The sequence below is a fragment of the Siphateles boraxobius genome, unplaced genomic scaffold, assembly GCF_051911475.1.
Source record: "Siphateles boraxobius isolate OS27281-9 unplaced genomic scaffold, OSU_SipBor_1 72, whole genome shotgun sequence".
Lineage (NCBI taxonomy): Eukaryota > Metazoa > Chordata > Actinopteri > Cypriniformes > Leuciscidae > Siphateles > Siphateles boraxobius.
In genome coordinates, this window is record NW_027509200.1 from 904,875 (window position 1) to 925,251 (window position 20,377).

At 44.9% G+C, this 20,377-nt stretch overlaps 1 protein-coding gene across 8 annotated transcripts in view; it reads right to left on the reverse strand.

Annotated features, from left to right (window-relative positions):
* The window catches only part of LOC143724301 (SUN domain-containing ossification factor), a 60,222-nt gene that overhangs the window by 30,800 nt on the left and 9,045 nt on the right, over positions 1 to 20,377 (reverse strand). For all 8 annotated transcript variants that reach the window (XM_077217299.1, XM_077217295.1, XM_077217292.1 and 5 more), the window contains exon 7: positions 20,202 to 20,295. In XM_077217299.1, coding sequence (XP_077073414.1) covers positions 20,202 to 20,295 — 94 coding nt within the window. The remainder of the gene's footprint in view (positions 1 to 20,201; positions 20,296 to 20,377) is intronic.

A 20,377-nucleotide genomic window follows, 5' to 3' on the forward strand; every position in this document is an offset into this window, starting at 1 on the left:
CCTGTTTGTTCTGTTCTGTTCTTTTGTGTTCTACTAAAAACCATTGAAAACAATAAAAAAAAACAAAAAAAAACACTACTCACTCTTCTCAACACCACTCACTCTTCTCAACACCACTCACTCTTCTCAACACTACTCACTCTTCTCAACACCACTCACTCTTCTCAACACTACTCACTACTCACTCTTCTCAACACTACTCGCTCTTCTCAACACTACTCGCTCTTCTCAACACTACTCGCTCTTCCCAACACTACTCACTCTTCTCAACACCACTCGCTCTTCTCAACACTACTCACTCTTCTCAACACCACTTGCTCTTCTCAACACTACTCGCTCTTCTCAACACTACTCACTCTTCTCAACACTACTCGCTCCTCTCAACACTACTCACTCCTCTCAACACTACTCACTACTCACTCTTCTCAACACTACTCGCTCTTCTCAACACTACTCGCTCTTCTCAACACCACTCACTCCTCTCAACACTACTCACTACTCACTCTTCTCAACACTACTCGCTCTTCTCAACACTACTCGCTCTTCTCAACACCACTCACTCCTCTCAACACCACTCACTCCTCTCAACACTACTCACTACTCACTCTTCTCAACACTACTCGCTCTTCTCAACACTACTCGCTCTTCTCAACACCACTCACTCTTCTCAACACTACTCGCTCTTCTCAACACTACTCACTCTTCTCAACACTACTCGCTCTTCTCAACACTACTCGCTCTTCTCAACACCACTCACTCCTCTCAACACTACTCACTCCTCTCAACACTACTCACTACTCACTCTTCTCAACACTACTCACTCTTCTCAACACTACTCGCTCTTCTCAACACTACTCGCTCTTCTCAACACTACTCGCTCTTCTCAACACTACTCACTCCTCTCAACACTACTCACTCTTCTCAACACCACTCACTCTTCTCAACACCATTCACTCTTCTCAACACTACTCACTCTTCTCAACACCACTAACTCCTCTCAACACTACTCACTCTTCTCAACACTACTCACTCCTCTCAACACCACTCACTCCTCTCAACACCACTCGCTCCTCTCAACACTACTCGCTCTTCTCAACACTACTCGCTCTTCTCAACACTACTCGCTCTTCTCAACACTACTCGCTCTTCTCAACACTACTCGCTCTTCTCAACACTACTCGCTCTTCTCAACACTACTCACTCTTCTCAACACTACTCACTCTTCTCAACACTACTCACTCTTCTCAACACTACTCACTCTTCTCAACACTACTCGCTCTTCTCAACACAACTCACTCTTCTCAACACTACTCACTCCTCTCAACACTAATCACTCTTCTCAACACTACTCACTCCTCTCAACACTACTCACTCCTCTCAACACTACTCGCTCTTCTCAACACTACTCACTCTTCTCAACACTACTCGCTCTTCTCAACACTACTCACTCCTCTCAACACTACTCACTCCTCTCAACACTACTCACTCTTCTCAACACCACTCACTCTTCTCAACACTACTCGCTCTTCTCAACACTACTCACTCTTCTCAACACCACTCACTCTTCTCAACACTACTCGCTCTTATCAACACCACTCGCTCTTCTCAACACCACTCACTCCTCTCAACACTACTCACTCTTCTCAACACTACTCACTCTTCTCAACACTACTCGCTCTTCTCAACACTCTCAACACTACTCGCTCTTCTCAACACTACTCGCTCTTCTCAACACTACTCACTCCTCTCAACACTACTCACTCTTCTCAACACTACTCACTCTTCTCAACACTACTCACTCTTCTCAACACTACTCGCTCTTCTCAACACTACTCGCTCTTCTCAACACTACTCACTCTTCTCAACACTACTCACTCTTCTCAACACCACTCACTCCTCTCAACACTACTCACTCTTCTCAACACTACTCACTCTTCTCAACACTACTCACTCTTCTCAACACTACTCGCTCTTCTCAACACTACTCACTCTTCTCAACACCACTCGCTCTGCTCAACACTAGTCGCTCCTCACAACACTACTCGCTCTTCTCAACACTACTCACTCTTCTCAACACTACTCACTCTTCTCAACACCATTCACTCTTCTCAACACTACTCACTCTTCTCAACACCACTAACTCCTCTCAACACTACTCACTCTTCTCAACACTACTCACTCCTCTCAACACCACTCACTCCTCTCAACACCACTCGCTCCTCTCAACACTACTCGCTCTTCTCAACACTACTCGCTCTTCTCAACACTACTCACTCTTCTCAACACCACTCGCTCTGCTCAACACTAGTCGCTCCTCACAACACTACTCGCTCTTCTCAACACTACTCACTCTTCTCAACACCACTCACTCTTCTCAACACCATTCACTCTTCTCAACACTACTCACTCTTCTCAACACCACTAACTCCTCTCAACACTACTCACTCTTCTCAACACTACTCACTCCTCTCAACACCACTCACTCCTCTCAACACCACTCGCTCCTCTCAACACTACTCGCTCTTCTCAACACTACTCGCTCTTCTCAACACTACTCGCTCTTCTCAACACTACTCGCTCTTCTCAACACTACTCGCTCTTCTCAACACTACTCGCTCTTCTCAACACTACTCACTCTTCTCAACACTACTCACTCTTCTCAACACTACTCGCTCTTCTCAACACAACTCACTCTTCTCAACACTACTCACTCCTCTCAACACTAATCACTCTTCTCAACACTACTCACTCCTCTCAACACTACTCACTCCTCTCAACACTACTCGCTCTTCTCAACACTACTCACTCTTCTCAACACTACTCGCTCTTCTCAACACTACTCACTCCTCTCAACACTACTCACTCCTCTCAACACTACTCACTCTTCTCAACACCACTCACTCTTCTCAACACTACTCGCTCTTCTCAACACTACTCACTCTTCTCAACACCACTCACTCTTCTCAACACTACTCGCTCTTATCAACACCACTCGCTCTTCTCAACACCACTCACTCCTCTCAACACTACTCACTCTTCTCAACACTACTCACTCTTCTCAACACTACTCGCTCTTCTCAACACTCTCAACACTACTCGCTCTTCTCAACACTACTCGCTCTTCTCAACACTACTCACTCCTCTCAACACTACTCACTCTTCTCAACACTACTCACTCTTCTCAACACTACTCACTCTTCTCAACACTACTCGCTCTTCTCAACACTACTCGCTCTTCTCAACACTACTCACTCTTCTCAACACTACTCACTCTTCTCAACACCACTCACTCCTCTCAACACTACTCACTCTTCTCAACACTACTCACTCTTCTCAACACTACTCACTCTTCTCAACACTACTCGCTCTTCTCAACACTACTCACTCTTCTCAACACCACTCGCTCTGCTCAACACTAGTCGCTCCTCACAACACTACTCGCTCTTCTCAACACTACTCACTCTTCTCAACACTACTCACTCCTCTCAACACCAATCACTCTTCTCAACACTACTCACTCTTCTCGACGCTACTCACACCTCTCAACACTACTCGCTCCTCTCAACACTACTCACTCCTCTCAACACTACTCACTCTTCTCGACGCTACTCACACCTCTCAACGCTACTCGCTCCTCTCAACGCTACTCGCTCCTCTCAACACTACTCGCTCTTCTCAACACTACTCGCTCTTCTCAACACTACTCGCTCTTCTCAACACTACTCGCTCTTTTCAACACTACTCACTCCTCTCAACACCACTCACTCTTCTCAAACCTACTCACTCTTCTCAACACTACTCACTCCTCTCAACACTACTCACTACTCACTCTTCTCAACACTACTCGCTCTTCTCAACACTACTCGCTCTTCTCAACACTACTCACTCTTCTCAACACTACTCACTCCTCTCAACACTACTCACTACTCACTCTTCTAAACACTACTCGCTCTTCTCAACACTACTCGCTCTTCTCAACACTACTCGCTCTTCTCAACACTACTCGCTCTTCTCAACACTACTCACTCCTCTCAACACTACTCACTCTTCTCAACACTACTCACTCCTCTCAACACTACTCACTCCTCTCAACACTACTCACTCTTCTCAACTCTCCTCGCTCTTCTCAACACTATTCGCTCTTCTCAATACTACTCGCTCTTCTCAACACTACTCACTCTTCTCAACACTACTCACTCTTCTCAACACTACTCACTCTTCTCAACACCATTCACTCTTCTCAACACCATTCACTCCTCTCAACACTACTCACTCTTCTCAACACCACTCACTCCTCTCAACACTACTCACTCTTCTCAACACCACTCACTCCTCTCAACACCACTCACTCTTCTCAACACTACTCACTCCTCTCAACACTACTCACTCCTCTCAACACTACTCGCTCTTCTCAACACTACTCGCTCTTCTCAACACTACTCGCTCTTCTCAACACTACTCGCTCTTCTCAACACTACTCACTCCTCTCAACACTACTCACTCTTCTCAACACTACTCACTCTTCTCAACACCACTCACTCTTCTCAACACCATTCACTCCTCTCAACACTACTCACTCTTCTCAACACCACTAACTCCTCTCAACACTACTCACTCTTCTCAACACCACTCACTCCTCTCAACACCACTCACTCTTCTCGACGCTACTCGCTCCTCTCAACACTACTCGCTCCTCTCAACACTACTCGCTCTTCTCAACACTACTCACTCTTCTCAACACCACTCACTCCTCTCAACACTACTCACTCTTCTCAACACCACTCACTCCTCTCAACACTACTCGCTCCTCTCTACACTACTCACTCTTCTCAACACTACTCACTCTTCTCAACACTACTCGCTCCTCTCAACACTACTCGCTCTTCTCAACACTACTCACTCTTCTCAACACTACTCATTCCTCTCAACACCACTCACTCTTCTCAACACCACTCGCTCTTCTCAACACTACTCACTCTTCTCAACACTACTCTCTCCTCTCAACACTACTCACTCCTCTCAACACTATTCACTCCTCTCAACACCACTCACTCCTCTCAACACCACTCACTCCTCTCAACACTACTCGCTCTTCTCAACACTACTCGCTCTTCTCAACACCACTCACTCTTCTCAACACTACTCGCTCTTCTCAACACTACTCACTCTTCTCAACACTACTCGCTCTTCTCAACACTACTCGCTCTTCTCAACACTACTCGCTCTTCTCAACACTACTCATTCCTCTCAACACTACTCACTCTTCACAACACTACTTACTCCTCTCAACACTACTCACTCCTCTCAACACTACTCACTCCTCTCAACACTACTCACTACTCACTCTTCTCAACATTACTCGCTCTTCTCAACACTACTCACTCATCTCAACACTACTCACTCCTCTCAACACTACTCACTCCTCTCAACACTACTCACTCTTCTCAACACTACTCACTCTTCTCAACACTACTCACTCTTCTCAACACTACTCACTCCTCTCAACACTACTCACTCCTCTCAACACTACTCACTCTTCTCAACACTACTCGCTCTTCTCAACACTACTCGCTCTTCTCAACACTACTCGCTCTTCTCAACACCACTCGCTCTTCTCAACACTACTCGCTCTTCTCAACACTACTCGCTCTTCTCAACACTACTCGCTCTTTTCAACACTACTCACTCCTCTCAACACCACTCACTCTTCTCAAACCTACTCACTCTTCTCAACACTACTCACTCCTCTCAACACTACTCACTCCTCTCAACACTACTCACTCCTCTCAACACTACTCACTACTCACTCTTCTCAACACTACTCGCTCTTCTCAACACTACTCGCTCTTCTCAACACTACTCGCTCTTCTCAACACTACTCACTCTTCTCAATACTACTCACTCCTCTCAACACTACTCACTACTCACTCTTCTCAACACTACTCGCTCTTCTCAACACTACTCGCTCTTCTCAACACTACTCACTCTTCTCAACACCACTCACTCCTCTCAACACCACTCACTCTTCTCAACACTACTCACTCCTCTCAACACTACTCACTCCTCTCAACACTACTCGCTCTTCTCAACACTACTCGCTCTTCTCAACACTACTCGCTCTTCTCAACACTACTCGCTCTTCTCAACACTACTCACTCCTCTCAACACTACTCACTCTTCTCAACACTACTCACTCTTCTCAACACCACTCACTCTTCTCAACACCATTCACTCCTCTCAACACTACTCACTCTTCTCAACACCACTAACTCCTCTCAACACTACTCACTCTTCTCAACACCACTCACTCCTCTCAACACCACTCACTCTTCTCGACGCTACTCGCTCCTCTCAACACTACTCGCTCCTCTCAACACTACTCGCTCTTCTCAACACTACTCACTCTTCTCAACACCACTCACTCCTCTCAACACTACTCACTCTTCTCAACACCACTCACTCCTCTCAACACTACTCGCTCCTCTCTACACTACTCACTCTTCTCAACACTACTCACTCTTCTCAACACTACTCGCTCCTCTCAACACTACTCGCTCTTCTCAACACTACTCACTCTTCTCAACACTACTCATTCCTCTCAACACCACTCACTCTTCTCAACACCACTCGCTCTTCTCAACACTACTCACTCTTCTCAACACTACTCTCTCCTCTCAACACTACTCACTCCTCTCAACACTATTCACTCCTCTCAACACCACTCACTCCTCTCAACACCACTCACTCCTCTCAACACTACTCGCTCTTCTCAACACTACTCGCTCTTCTCAACACCACTCACTCTTCTCAACACTACTCGCTCTTCTCAACACTACTCACTCTTCTCAACACTACTCGCTCTTCTCAACACTACTCGCTCTTCTCAACACTACTCGCTCTTCTCAACACTACTCATTCCTCTCAACACTACTCACTCTTCACAACACTACTTACTCCTCTCAACACTACTCACTCCTCTCAACACTACTCACTCCTCTCAACACTACTCACTACTCACTCTTCTCAACATTACTCGCTCTTCTCAACACTACTCACTCATCTCAACACTACTCACTCCTCTCAACACTACTCACTCCTCTCAACACTACTCACTCTTCTCAACACTACTCACTCTTCTCAACACTACTCACTCTTCTCAACACTACTCACTCCTCTCAACACTACTCACTCCTCTCAACACTACTCACTCTTCTCAACACTACTCGCTCTTCTCAACACTACTCGCTCTTCTCAACACTACTCGCTCTTCTCAACACCACTCGCTCTTCTCAACACTACTCGCTCTTCTCAACACTACTCGCTCTTCTCAACACTACTCGCTCTTTTCAACACTACTCACTCCTCTCAACACCACTCACTCTTCTCAAACCTACTCACTCTTCTCAACACTACTCACTCCTCTCAACACTACTCACTCCTCTCAACACTACTCACTCCTCTCAACACTACTCACTACTCACTCTTCTCAACACTACTCGCTCTTCTCAACACTACTCGCTCTTCTCAACACTACTCGCTCTTCTCAACACTACTCACTCTTCTCAATACTACTCACTCCTCTCAACACTACTCACTACTCACTCTTCTCAACACTACTCGCTCTTCTCAACACTACTCGCTCTTCTCAACACTACTCGCTCTTCTCAACAGTACTCGCTCTTCTCAACAGTACTCGCTCTTCTCAACACTACTCACTCCTCTCAACACTACTCACTCTTCTCAACACTACTCACTCCTCTCAACACTACACACTACTCACTCTTCTCAACACTACTCGCTCTTCTCAACACTACTCGCTCTTCTCAACACTACTCGCTCTTCCCAACACTACTCGCTCTTCTCAACACTACTCACTCTTCTCAACACTACTCACTCTTCTCAACACCACTCACTCTTCTCAACACCATTCACTCCTCTCAACACTACTCACTCTTCTCAACACCACTCACTCCTCTCAACACTACTCACTCTTCTCAACACCACTCACTCCTCTCAACACCACTCACTCTTCTCGACGCTACTCGCTCCTCTCAACACTACTCGCTCCTTTCAACACTACTCGCTCTTCTCAACACTACTCACTCTTCTCAACACTACTCACTCTTCTCAACACTACTCACTCTTCTCAACACTACTCACTCTTCTCAACACCACTCACTCCTCTCAACACCACTCAGTCTTCTCAACACCACTCACTCCTCTCAACACTACTCACTCCTCTCAACACTACTCACTACTCACTCTTCTCAACACTACTCGCTCTTCTCAACACTACTCGCTCTTCTCAACACTACTCACTCCTCTCAACACTACTCACTCTTCTCAACACCACTCACTCTTCTCAACACCACTCACTCTTCTCAACACCATTCACTCCTCTCAACACTACTCACTCTTCTCAACACCACTAACTCCTCTCAACACTACTCACTCTTCTCAACACCACTCACTCCTCTCAACACTACTCGCTCCTCTCAACACTACTCGCTCCTCTCAACACTACTCGCTCTTCTCAACACTACTCACTCTTCTCAACACCACTCACTCCTCTCAACACCACTCACTCCTCTCAACACTACTCGCTCCTCTCAACACTACTCACTCTTCTCAACACTACTCGCTCCTCTCAACACTACTCGCTCTTCTCAACACTACTCACTCTTCTCAACACTACTCACTCTTCTCAACACTACTCACTCTTCAAAGAAAATATTTACAGAATGGTAAGCCAGATTCTGCATTCTGTTGGAGACAATGTAATACCTCTATGGCAGATTACTTTCACATATTCTGGAAATGTCCAACGATTCAGCCTTTTTGGGTAGAGATAATCACTGAAATCAAATTGATACTGGGATTCGAGATGGAGTACAGTTTCAGTACTATATATTTAGGAAATATACCAACTAATCTTAATTCCCAAGACAAATACCTACTTAATGTATTACTAGTTGCGAGTAAAAAAACAATAACTAAGAAATGGCTGCATGAGAGTCCACCAACAAAAGATGAGTGGATAGTGATTGTAAATTACTTATATGATATGGAAAAGCTGACCTTCTCTTTACGATTAAACATGGATAAATTTTACATGTACTGGTCAAAATGGCTAATGTATAGAAGAAGGGAGTGAACATAAGGAGACACTGTGAGTGTAATGCAAATTATTACTATTTTTATTTTATTTATTCTTTTCTCATTTTCACTTTTAATACTATATTGAGAACCTCTCCCTTTTTTCATTTTTTTCTCTTTTTTTTTTTTTTCAGTATGTAAAATACTTATCCAATGAAAACATTCTGGAATTGTATGTTGTATGATGGGACCTTGAACCTTTTATTGACTTTTAGGACAATTACAATTATTCTCCTGATATTATTATAAAGGAAGGAAGAGAGGAGAAAAATAGAAAAGGAAAAGTTCTTTCTCACTCCTCTGAGACTATTGGGAAAGTAACCCCCTGATTTGACATTAACATTTTTGAACAACATAATTGTATGTTATACCTCCTGTGACCTGTTTGTTCTGTTCTGTTCTTTTGTGTTCTACTAAAAACCATTGAAAACAATAAAAAAAAAACACTACTCACTCTTCTCAACACCACTCACTCTTCTCAACACCACTCACTCTTCTCAACACTACTCACTCTTCTCAACACCACTCGCTCTTCTCAACACTACTCACTCTTCTCAACACCACTTGCTCTTCTCAACACTACTCGCTCTTCTCAACACTACTCACTCTTCTCAACACTACTCGCTCCTCTCAACACTACTCACTCCTCTCAACACTACTCACTACTCACTCTTCTCAACACTACTCGCTCTTCTCAACACTACTCGCTCTTCTCAACACCACTCACTCCTCTCAACACTACTCACTCCTCTCAACACTACTCACTACTCACTCTTCTCAACACTACTCACTCTTCTCAACACTACTCGCTCTTCTCAACACTACTCGCTCTTCTCAACACCACTCACTCCTCTCAACACTACTCACTCCTCTCAACACTACTCACTACTCACTCTTCTCAACACTACTCACTCTTCTCAACACTACTCGCTCTTCTCAACACTACTCGCTCTTCTCAACACTACTCGCTCTTCTCAACACTACTCGCTCTTCTCAACACTACTCACTCCTCTCAACACTACTCACTCTTCTCAACACCACTCACTCTTCTCAACACCACTCACTCTTCTCAACACCATTCACTCTTCTCAACACTACTCACTCTTCTCAACACCACTAACTCCTCTCAACACTACTCACTCTTCTCAACACTACTCACTCCTCTCAACACCACTCACTCCTCTCAACACCACTCGCTCCTCTCAACACTACTCGCTCTTCTCAACACTACTCGCTCTTCTCAACACTACTCTCTCTTCTCAACACTACTCGCTCTTCTCAACACTACTCGCTCTTCTCAACACTACTCGCTCTTCTCAACACTACTCACTCTTCTCAACACTACTCACTCTTCTCAACACTACTCACTCTTCTCAACACTACTCACTCTTCTCAACACTACTCGCTCTTCTCAACACAACTCACTCTTCTCAACACTACTCACTCCTCTCAACACTAATCACTCTTCTCAACACTACTCACTCCTCTCAACACTACTCACTCCTCTCAACACTACTCGCTCTTCTCAACACTACTCACTCTTCTCAACACTACTCGCTCTTCTCAACACTACTCACTCTTCTCAACACTACTCACTCCTCTCAACACTACTCACTCTTCTCAACACCACTCACTCTTCTCAACACTACTCGCTCTTCTCAACACTACTCACTCTTCTCAACACCACTCACTCTTCTCAACACTACTCGCTCTTATCAACACCACTCGCTCTTCTCAACACCACTCACTCCTCTCAACACTACTCACTCTTCTCAACACTACTCACTCTTCTCAACACTACTCGCTCTTCTCAACACTCTCAACACTACTCGCTCTTCTCAACACTACTCGCTCTTCTCAACACTACTCACTCCTCTCAACACTACTCACTCTTCTCAACACTACTCACTCTTCTCAACACTACTCACTCTTCTCAACACTACTCACTCTTCTCAACACTACTCGCTCTTCTCAACACTACTCGCTCTTCTCAACACTACTCACTCTTCTCAACACTACTCACTCTTCTCAACACCACTCACTCCTCTCAACACTACTCACTCTTCTCAACACTACTCACTCTTCTCAACACTACTCACTCTTCTCAACACTACTCGCTCTTCTCAACACTACTCTCAACACTATTCACTCCTCTCAACACCACTCACTCCTCTCAACACCACTCACTCCTCTCAACACTACTCGCTCTTCTCAACACTACTCGCTCTTCTCAACACCACTCACTCTTCTCAACACTACTCGCTCTTCTCAACACTACTCACTCTTCTCAACACTACTCGCTCTTCTCAACACTACTCATTCCTCTCAACACTACTCACTCTTCACAACACTACTTACTCCTCTCAACACTACTCACTCCTCTCAACACTACTCACTCCTCTCAACACTACTCACTACTCACTCTTCTCAACATTACTCGCTCTTCTCAACACTACTCACTCATCTCAACACTACTCACTCCTCTCAACACTACTCACTCCTCTCAACACTACTCACTCTTCTCAACACTACTCACTCTTCTCAACACTACTCACTCTTCTCAACACTACTCACTCCTCTCAACACTACTCACTCCTCTCAACACTACTCACTCTTCTCAACACCACTCACTCTTCTCAACACTACTCGCTCTTCTCAACACTACTCACTCTTCTCAACACCACTCACTCTTCTCAACACTACTCGCTCTTATCAACACCACTCGCTCTTCTCAACACCACTCACTCCTCTCAACACTACTCACTCTTCTCAACACTACTCACTCTTCTCAACACTACTCGCTCTTCTCAACACTCTCAACACTACTCGCTCTTCTCAACACTACTCGCTCTTCTCAACACTACTCACTCCTCTCAACACTACTCACTCTTCTCAACACTACTCACTCTTCTCAACACTACTCACTCTTCTCAACACTACTCACTCTTCTCAACACTACTCGCTCTTCTCAACACTACTCGCTCTTCTCAACACTACTCACTCTTCTCAACACTACTCACTCTTCTCAACACCACTCACTCCTCTCAACACTACTCACTCTTCTCAACACTACTCACTCTTCTCAACACTACTCACTCTTCTCAACACTACTCGCTCTTCTCAACACTACTCTCAACACTATTCACTCCTCTCAACACCACTCACTCCTCTCAACACCACTCACTCCTCTCAACACTACTCGCTCTTCTCAACACTACTCGCTCTTCTCAACACCACTCACTCTTCTCAACACTACTCGCTCTTCTCAACACTACTCACTCTTCTCAACACTACTCGCTCTTCTCAACACTACTCATTCCTCTCAACACTACTCACACTTAACAACACTACTTACTCCTCTCAACACTACTCACTCCTCTCAACACTACTCACTCCTCTCAACACTACTCACTACTCACTCTTCTCAACATTACTCGCTCTTCTCAACACTACTCACTCATCTCAACACTACTCACTCCTCTCAACACTACTCACTCCTCTCAACACTACTCACTCTTCTCAACACTACTCACTCTTCTCAACACTACTCACTCCTCTCAACACTACTCACTCCTCTCAACACTACTCACTCTTCTCAACACTACTCGCTCTTCTCAACACTACTCGCTCTTCTCAACACTACTCGCTCTTCTCAACACCACTCGCTCTTCTCAACACTACTCGCTCTTCTCAACACTACTCGCTCTTCTCAACACTACTCGCTCTTTTCAACACTACTCACTCCTCTCAACACCACTCACTCTTCTCAAACCTACTCACTCTTCTCAACACTACTCACTCCTCTCAACACTACTCACTCCTCTCAACACTACTCACTCCTCTCAACACTACTCACTACTCACTCTTCTCAACACTACTCGCTCTTCTCAACACTACTCGCTCTTCTCAACACTACTCGCTCTTCTCAACACTACTCACTCTTCTCAATACTACTCACTCCTCTCAACACTACTCACTACTCACTCTTCTCAACACTACTCGCTCTTCTCAACACTACTCGCTCTTCTCAACACTACTCGCTCTTCTCAACAGTACTCGCTCTTCTCAACAGTACTCGCTCTTCTCAACACTACTCACTCCTCTCAACACTACTCACTCTTCTCAACACTACTCACTCCTCTCAACACTACACACTACTCACTCTTCTCAACACTACTCGCTCTTCTCAACACTACTCGCTCTTCTCAACACTACTCGCTCTTCCCAACACTACTCGCTCTTCTCAACACTACTCACTCTTCTCAACACTACTCACTCTTCTCAACACCACTCACTCTTCTCAACACCATTCACTCCTCTCAACACTACTCACTCTTCTCAACACCACTCACTCCTCTCAACACTACTCACTCTTCTCAACACCACTCACTCCTCTCAACACCACTCACTCTTCTCGACGCTACTCGCTCCTCTCAACACTACTCGCTCCTTTCAACACTACTCGCTCTTCTCAACACTACTCACTCTTCTCAACACTACTCACTCTTCTCAACACTACTCACTCTTCTCAACACTACTCACTCTTCTCAACACCACTCACTCCTCTCAACACCACTCAGTCTTCTCAACACCACTCACTCCTCTCAACACTACTCACTCCTCTCAACACTACTCACTACTCACTCTTCTCAACACTACTCGCTCTTCTCAACACTACTCGCTCTTCTCAACACTACTCACTCCTCTCAACACTACTCACTCCTCTCAACACTACTCACTCTTCTCAACACCACTCACTCTTCTCAACACCACTCACTCTTCTCAACACCATTCACTCCTCTCAACACTACTCACTCTTCTCAACACCACTAACTCCTCTCAACACTACTCACTCTTCTCAACACCACTCACTCCTCTCAACACCACTCACTCTTCTCGACGCTACTCGCTCCTCTCAACACTACTCGCTCCTCTCAACACTACTCGCTCTTCTCAACACTACTCACTCTTCTCAACACCACTCACTCCTCTCAACACCACTCACTCCTCTCAACACTACTCGCTCCTCTCAACACTACTCGCTCCTCTCAACACTACTCGCTCCTCTCAACACTACTCGCTCTTCTCAACACTACTCACTCTTCTCAACACTACTCACTCCTCTCAACACTACTCACTCTTCTCAACACTACTCACTCCTCTCAACACTACTCACTCCTCTCAACACTACTCACTCTTCTCAACACTCCTCGCTCTTCTCAACACTATTCGCTCTTCTCAATACTACTCGCTCTTCTCAACACTACTCACTCTTCTCAACACTACTCACTCTTCTCAACACTACTCACTCTTCTCAACACCATTCACTCTTCTCAACACCATTCACTCCTCTCAACACTACTCACTCTTCTCAACACCACTCACTCCTCTCAACACTACTCACTCTTCTCAACACCACTCACTCCTCTCAACACCACTCACTCTTCTCAACACTACTCACTCCTCTCAACACTACTCACTCCTCTCAACACTACTCGCTCTTCTCAACACTACTCGCTCTTCTCAACACTACTCGCTCTTCTCAACACTACTCGCTCTTCTCAACACTACTCACTCCTCTCAACACTACTCACTCTTCTCAACACTACTCACTCTTCTCAACACCACTCACTCTTCTCAACACCATTCACTCCTCTCAACACTACTCACTCTTCTCAACACCACTAACTCCTCTCAACACTACTCACTCTTCTCAACACCACTCACTCCTCTCAACACCACTCACTCTTCTCGACACTACTCGCTCCTCTCAACACTACTCGCTCCTCTCAACACTACTCGCTCTTCTCAACACTACTCACTCTTCTCAACACCACTCACTCCTCTCAACACTACTCACTCTTCTCAACACCACTCACTCCTCTCAACACTACTCGCTCCTCTCTACACTACTCACTCTTCTCAACACTACTCACTCTTCTCAACACTACTCGCTCCTCTCAACACTACTCGCTCTTCTCAACACTACTCACTCTTCTCAACACTACTCACTCCTCTCAACACCACTCACTCTTCTCAACACCACTCGCTCTTCTCAACACTACTCACTCTTCTCAACACTACTCTCTCCTCTCAACACTACTCACTCCTCTCAACACTATTCACTCCTCTCAACACCACTCACTCCTCTCAACACCACTCACTCCTCTCAACACTACTCGCTCTTCTCAACACTACTCGCTCTTCTCAACACCACTCACTCTTCTCAACACTACTCGCTCTTCTCAACACTACTCACTCTTCTCAACACTACTCGCTCTTCTCAACACTACTCGCTCTTCTCAACACTACTCGCTCTTCTCAACACTACTCATTCCTCTCAACACTACTCACTCTTCACAACACTACTTACTCCTCTCAACACTACTCACTCCTCTCAACACTACTCACTCCTCTCAACACTACTCACTACTCACTCTTCTCAACATTACTCGCTCTTCTCAACACTACTCACTCATCTCAACACTACTCACTCCTCTCAACACTACTCACTCCTCTCAACACTACTCACTCTTCTCAACACTACTCACTCTTCTCAACACTACTCACTCTTCTCAACACTACTCACTCCTCTCAACACTACTCACTCCTCTCAACACTACTCACTCTTCTCAACACTACTCGCTCTTCTCAACACTACTCGCTCTTCTCAACACTACTCGCTCTTCTCAACACTACTCGCTCTTCTCAACACTACTCGCTCTTCTCAACACTACTCGCTCTTCTCAACACTACTCGCTCTTTTCAACACTACTCACTCCTCTCAACACCACTCACTCTTCTCAAACCTACTCACTCTTCTCAACACTACTCACTCCTCTCAACACTACTCACTCCTCTCAACACTACTCACTCCTCTCAACACTACTCACTACTCACTCTTCTCAACACTACTCGCTCTTCTCAACACTACTCGCTCTTCTCAACACTACTCGCTCTTCTCAACACTACTCACTCTTCTCAATACTACTCACTCCTCTCAACACTACTCACTACTCACTCTTCTCAACACTACTCGCTCTTCTCAACACTACTCGCTCTTCTCAACACTACTCGCTCTTCTCAACAGTACTCGCTCTTCTCAACAGTACTCGCTCTTCTCAACACTACTCACTCCTCTCAACACTACTCACTCTTCTCAACACTACTCACTCCTCTCAACACTACACACTACTCACTCTTCTCAACACTACTCGCTCTTCTCAACACTACTCGCTCTTCTCAACACTACTCGCTCTTCCCAACACTACTCGCTCTTCTCAACACTACTCACTCTTCTCAACACTACTCACTCTTCTCAACACCACTCACTCTTCTCAACACCATTCACTCCTCTCAACACTACTCACTCTTCTCAACACCACTCACTCCTCTCAACACTACTCACTCTTCTCAACACCACTCACTCCTCTCAACACCACTCACTCTTCTCGACGCTACTCGCTCCTCTCAACACTACTCGCTCCTTTCAACACTACTCGCTCTTCTCAACACTACTCACTCTTCTCAACACTACTCACTCTTCTCAACACTACTCACTCTTCTCAACACCACTCACTCCTCTCAACACCACTCAGTCTTCTCAACACCACTCACTCCTCTCAACACTACTCACTCCTCTCAACACTACTCACTACTCACTCTTCTCAACACTACTCGCTCTTCTCAACACTACTCGCTCTTCTCAACACTACTCACTCCTCTCAACACTACTCACTCTTCTCAACACCACTCACTCTTCTCAACACCACTCACTCTTCTCAACACCATTCACTCCTCTCAACACTACTCACTCTTCTCAACACCACTAACTCCTCTCAACACTACTCACTCTTCTCAACACCACTCACTCCTCTCAACACCACTCACTCTTCTCGACGCTACTCGCTCCTCTCAACACTACTCGCTCCTCTCAACACTACTCGCTCTTCTCAACACTACTCACTCTTCTCAACACCACTCACTCCTCTCAACACCACTCACTCCTCTCAACACTACTCGCTCCTCTCAACACTACTCACTCTTCTCAACACTACTCACTCTTCTCAACACTACTCGCTCCTCTCAACACTACTCGCTCTTCTCAACACTACTCACTCTTCTCAACACTACTCACTCTTCTCAACACTACTCACTCTTCAAAGAAAATATTTACAGAATGGTAAGCCAGATTCTGCATTCTGTTGGAGACAATGTAATACCTCTATGGCAGATTACTTTCACATATTCTGGAAATGTCCAACGATTCAGCCTTTTTGGGTAGAGATAATCACTGAAATCAAATTGATACTGGGATTCGAGATGGAGTACAGTTTCAGTACTATATATTTAGGAAATATACCAACTAATCTTAATTCCCAAGACAAATACCTACTTAATGTATTACTAGTTGAGAGTAAAAAAACAATAACTAAGAAATGGCTGCATGAGAGTCCACCAACAAAAGATGAGTGGATAGTGATTGTAAATTACTTATATGATATGGAAAAGCTGACCTTCTCTTTACGATTAAACATGGATAAATTTTACATGTACTGGTCAAAATGGCTAATGTATAGAAGAAGGGAGTGAACATAAGGAGACACTGTGAGTGTAATGCAAATTATTACTATTTTTATTTTATTTATTCTTTTCTCATTTTCACTTTTAATACTATATTGAGAACCTCTCCCTTTTTTCATTTTTTTCTCTTTTTTTTTTTTTTCAGTATGTAAAATACTTATCCAATGAAAACATTCTGGAATTGTATGTTGTATGATGGGACCTTGAACCTTTTATTGACTTTTAGGACAATTACAATTATTCTCCTGATATTATTATAAAGGAGGGAAGAGAGGAGAAAAATAGAAATAGAAAAGTTCTTTCTCACTCCTCTGAGACTATTGGGAAAGTAACCCCCTGATTTGACATTAACATTTTTGAACAACATAATTGTATGTTATACCTCCTGTGACCTGTTTGTTCTGTTCTGTTCTTTTGTGTTCTACTAAAAACCATTGAAAACAATTAAAAAAAAAAAAAAAAACACTACTCACTCTTCTCAACACCACTCACTCTTCTCAACACCACTCACTCTTCTCAACACTACTCACTCTTCTCAACACCACTCGCTCTTCTCAACACTACTCGCTCTTCTCAACACCACTTGCTCTTCTCAACACTACTCGCTCTTCTCAACACTACTCACTCTTCTCAACACTACTCGCTCCTCTCAACACTACTCACTCCTCTCAACACTACTCACTACTCACTCTTCTCAACACTACTCGCTCTTCTCAACACTACTCGCTCTTCTCAACACCACTCACTCCTCTCAACACTACTCACTCCTCTCAACACTACTCACTACTCACTCTTCTCAACACTACTCGCTCTTCTCAACACTACTCGCTCTTCTCAACACCACTCACTCCTCTCAACACCACTCACTCCTCTCAACACTACTCACTACTCACTCTTCTCAACACTACTCGCTCTTCTCAACACTACTCGCTCTTCTCAACACCACTCACTCTTCTCAACACTACTCGCTCTTCTCAACACTACTCACTCTTCTCAACACTACTCACTCTTCTCAACACTACTCGCTCTTCTCAACACTACTCGCTCTTCTCAACACCACTCACTCCTCTCAACACTACTCACTCCTCTCAACACTACTCACTACTCACTCTTCTCAACACTACTCACTCTTCTCAACACTACTCGCTCTTCTCAACACTACTCGCTCTTCTCAACACTACTCGCTCTTCTCAACACTACTCGCTCTTCTCAACACTACTCACTCCTCTCAACACTACTCACTCTTCTCAACACCACTCACTCTTCTCAACACCACTCACTCTTCTCAACACCATTCACTCTTCTCAACACTACTCACTCTTCTCAACACCACTAACTCCTCTCAACACTACTCACTCTTCTCAACACTACTCACTCCTCTCAACACCACTCACTCCTCTCAACACCACTCACTCCTCTCAACACCACTCGCTCCTCTCAACACTACTCGCTCTTCTCAACACTACTCGCTCTTCTCAACACTACTCGCTCTTCTCAACACTACTCGCTCTTCTCAACACTACTCACTCTTCTCAACACTACTCACTCTTCTCAACACTACTCACTCTTCTCAACACTACTCACTCTTCTCAACACTACTCACTCCTCTCAACACTACTCACTCCTCTCAACACTACTCGCTCTTCTCAACACTACTCACTCTTCTCAACACTACTCACTCTTCTCAACACTACTCGCTCTTCTCAACACTACTCGCTCTTCTCAACACTACTCGCTCTTCTCAACACTACTCACTCTTCTCAACACTACTCACTCCTCTCAACACTACTCACTCCTCTCAACACTACTCACTCTTCTCAACACTACTCGCTCTTCTCAACACCACTCGCTCTTCTCAACACCATTCGCTCTTCTCATCACCACTCGTTCTTCTCAACACCACTCGCTCTTCTCAACACTACTCGCTCTTCTCAACACTACTCGCTCTTCTCAACACTACTCACTCCTCTCAACACTACTCACTCTTCTCAACACTACACTACTCACTCTTCTCAACACTACACTACTCACTCTTCTCAACTCAACACTACTCACTCTTCTCAACACTACTCGCTCCTCTCAACACTACTCACTCTTCTCAACACTACTCACTCTTCTCCGTCTCAACACTACTCACTCTTCTCAACACTACTCACTCTTCTCAACACTACTCACTCTTCTCAACACTACACTACTCACTCTTCTCAACACTACACTACTCACTCTTCTCAACTCAACACTACTCACTCTTCTCAACACTACTCGCTCCTCTCAACACTACTCACTCTTCTCAACACTACTCACTCTTCTCCGTCTCAACACTACTCACTCTTCTCAACACTACTCACTCTTCTCAACACTACTCACTCTTCTCAACACTACTCACTCTTCTCAACACTACTCACTCTTCTCAACACTACTCACTCTTCTCAACACTATTCACTCTTCTCAACACTACTCACTCTTCTCCGTCTCCATCATGATCTTGGTCCACTCGTCGAAGGTGGGGATCTCCTGGTCTCGGCTGGGCAGCGACGGGTCAGAGTCTGAGGAGCCCTGAAATCAGATCCAGATGATGAGCACTAGAGAGAAGTGCACTACAGTACACTATACTACACTACAGCACACTGAGAGAAGT